Below are 2,163 nucleotides of genomic sequence, written 5' to 3' on the forward strand. Positions count from 1 at the left end.
GTAGAGAAAACATTTTTTAACTCATAGTATAATGGGAAAATCAGCTGACAGGAGGAATAGTGAACAAATTGGTGACTAGGAGGCCAGTAATCTTTGTTCATATAATGTAGGATTTTTGATACCTACAGTAATCAGGACATGTATCATATGGAAGTATGCACATAAAACCATATAATTTTATGATAAATAATTTGAGTATTATGAGTGAGAAAAAAGTTAGATTGATTTATATTTAATCTATTAAAAATTTTAAATATACAAATATCTCTAAACTGTTTTGCAGACAGTAAGGAGGTTAAAGATTTCATAGATTGCAGAAGGTCTGTAATCATTTTTTTCCCCTAAGAATTATTTACTATTCAACTTCTTGAAGGTATGCCGAAACACGTTTTGTTGTTCATGGGATATGATGAAGTGACCTTATGACTGAGACACAGTTTAATAGTAGTTGGTTTGTCACTCTGAATTTACTGAGAGATATAAGAAGGTAGATTGTTGTTCAGGTTTTGATAAAATCAGTTGAAATTTTCAGTACTTCAGGATTTTTCACAGGACATATGTGGACAACATAATAATGGCACATTTACATGATTTGAAACTAAAGTGGTTCAATAAAGAAGTTTTATTCAAGTAATGATTGATGATCAATATACTGAGTAGGAGCTAGATGAAAGTAATTTCTGTGTTTAATAGTTTGCATGACTGCCATATTTAGAAACTCATTTTATGTTCAATACTGAAAAAAAATTGAGGATGATATTTTATTACTCTATTTTTATACAGATTATGCCTCCAACGCTGACAAATCTCACAGTTGTGATAGAATTTATCCTCATGGGATTTTCTACCAACAAAAATATATGCATTTTTCATTTAGTGCTCTTCTTTTTTATTTATTTCTGTGCTCTGATGGGCAATGTCCTCATCATCATGATCACAATTTTGGACCAGAATCTTCACACTCCCATGTACTACTTCTTGAATAATTTATCCTTTTGGGATCTCTGCCTAATTTCAGTCACCATTCCTAAATCCATTGCCAACTCCTTGTCTCACAGTAACTCCATCTCATTCACTGGCTGCATTGCCCAGGTCTTTCTGGTGGTTTTTTCAGCAACTACAGAACTACACCTGCTGACAGCAATGTGCTTTGACCGCTATGCTGCCATATGCCATCCCCTGCACTATGAAATCATCATGAACAAAGACATGTGTGTTCAGCTGATAGGTGTATCTTGGCTGGGTGGGAGTCTGATTGCTTTGATGCACACAGTTGGTACTTTCTCCTTATCCTACTGTGGGTCTAACATAGTCCATCAGTTCTTTTGTGACATCCCCCAGTTATTGGCTATTTCTTGCTCAGAAAATTTAATGATAGAAATTGTACCTATCCTCATTAGTGTGGTGTTGGATATCTGCTGTTTTATTTACATCATTATTTCCTATGTGAACATCCTTTCCACTGTCAAGAAGATTCCTTCAAGAGAAGGTCAGTCAAAAGCCTACTGCACTTGCCTTCCACATCTGGTGGTAATTATATTATTTCTCTTCACTGGCATCTTTGCTTATCTGAAGCCAGCTTCAGGGATTCCTTCTATTAGTGACGTTTTAATTTCTATGTTCTACACTATGGTGCCTCCAACCTTCAATCCCATTATATACAGTCTAAGAAATAATGCCATGAAAACATCACTGCAGAGGTTGCTAAAAAAAATATTCACCAAAAAGTAAAAGTTATTTTCTCTTTTTGTTTTGCATTTTCAATAATAAATACCATCTACAATTTTACACACATTATTTCTTAGTATATTTGCTTCAAATTTTTCTAGAACTGTTTTAGGTTTAAAAAAATTGAGAGGGAATACAGAAATTTTCCATATAACCATTACATCCACAAATGCATAACCTTCCTGAGTAACAATATAACTCACCAGAATCACATTTTTTAACAAAGATATACCTACATTTAAACCTCATGATTAGTCCATAGTCCATAGTTTACATTAGGGATTCTCTTAGTGCTTTACATCTATGGGTTTGGACAAATACATAATGACATACAGTCATCACTATAATGTCTCACAGAGCATTTGTACTACCCCAAAACTCCACCACACCCTGACCATTTTTGTACCCTAACCCCCATCAGACCAGGTATTCAAT

General features: G+C 34.2%; 1 protein-coding gene across 1 annotated transcript; it reads left to right on the top strand.

The window, feature by feature from the left end:
* Window positions 1–786: 786 nt before the first annotated feature.
* Window positions 787–1,731, top strand: LOC116627914 (olfactory receptor 14A16-like). Its single transcript, XM_032397892.1, has one exon. It carries the CDS (start codon window positions 787–789, stop codon window positions 1,729–1,731), a length of 945 nt encoding a protein of 314 aa, XP_032253783.1.
* The last annotated feature ends 432 nt before the right edge of the window (window positions 1,732–2,163 follow it).

Source organism: Phoca vitulina, unplaced genomic scaffold (genome assembly GCF_004348235.1).
Source record: "Phoca vitulina isolate PV1807 unplaced genomic scaffold, GSC_HSeal_1.0 scaffold106, whole genome shotgun sequence".
Taxonomy (NCBI): domain Eukaryota; kingdom Metazoa; phylum Chordata; class Mammalia; order Carnivora; family Phocidae; genus Phoca; species Phoca vitulina.

Excerpts from the sequence above, each read along its gene's own strand:
- LOC116627914 (XM_032397892.1), top strand. The coding sequence starts at position 787 with ATGCCTCCAACGCTGACAAATCTCACAGTTGTGATAGAATTTATCCTC.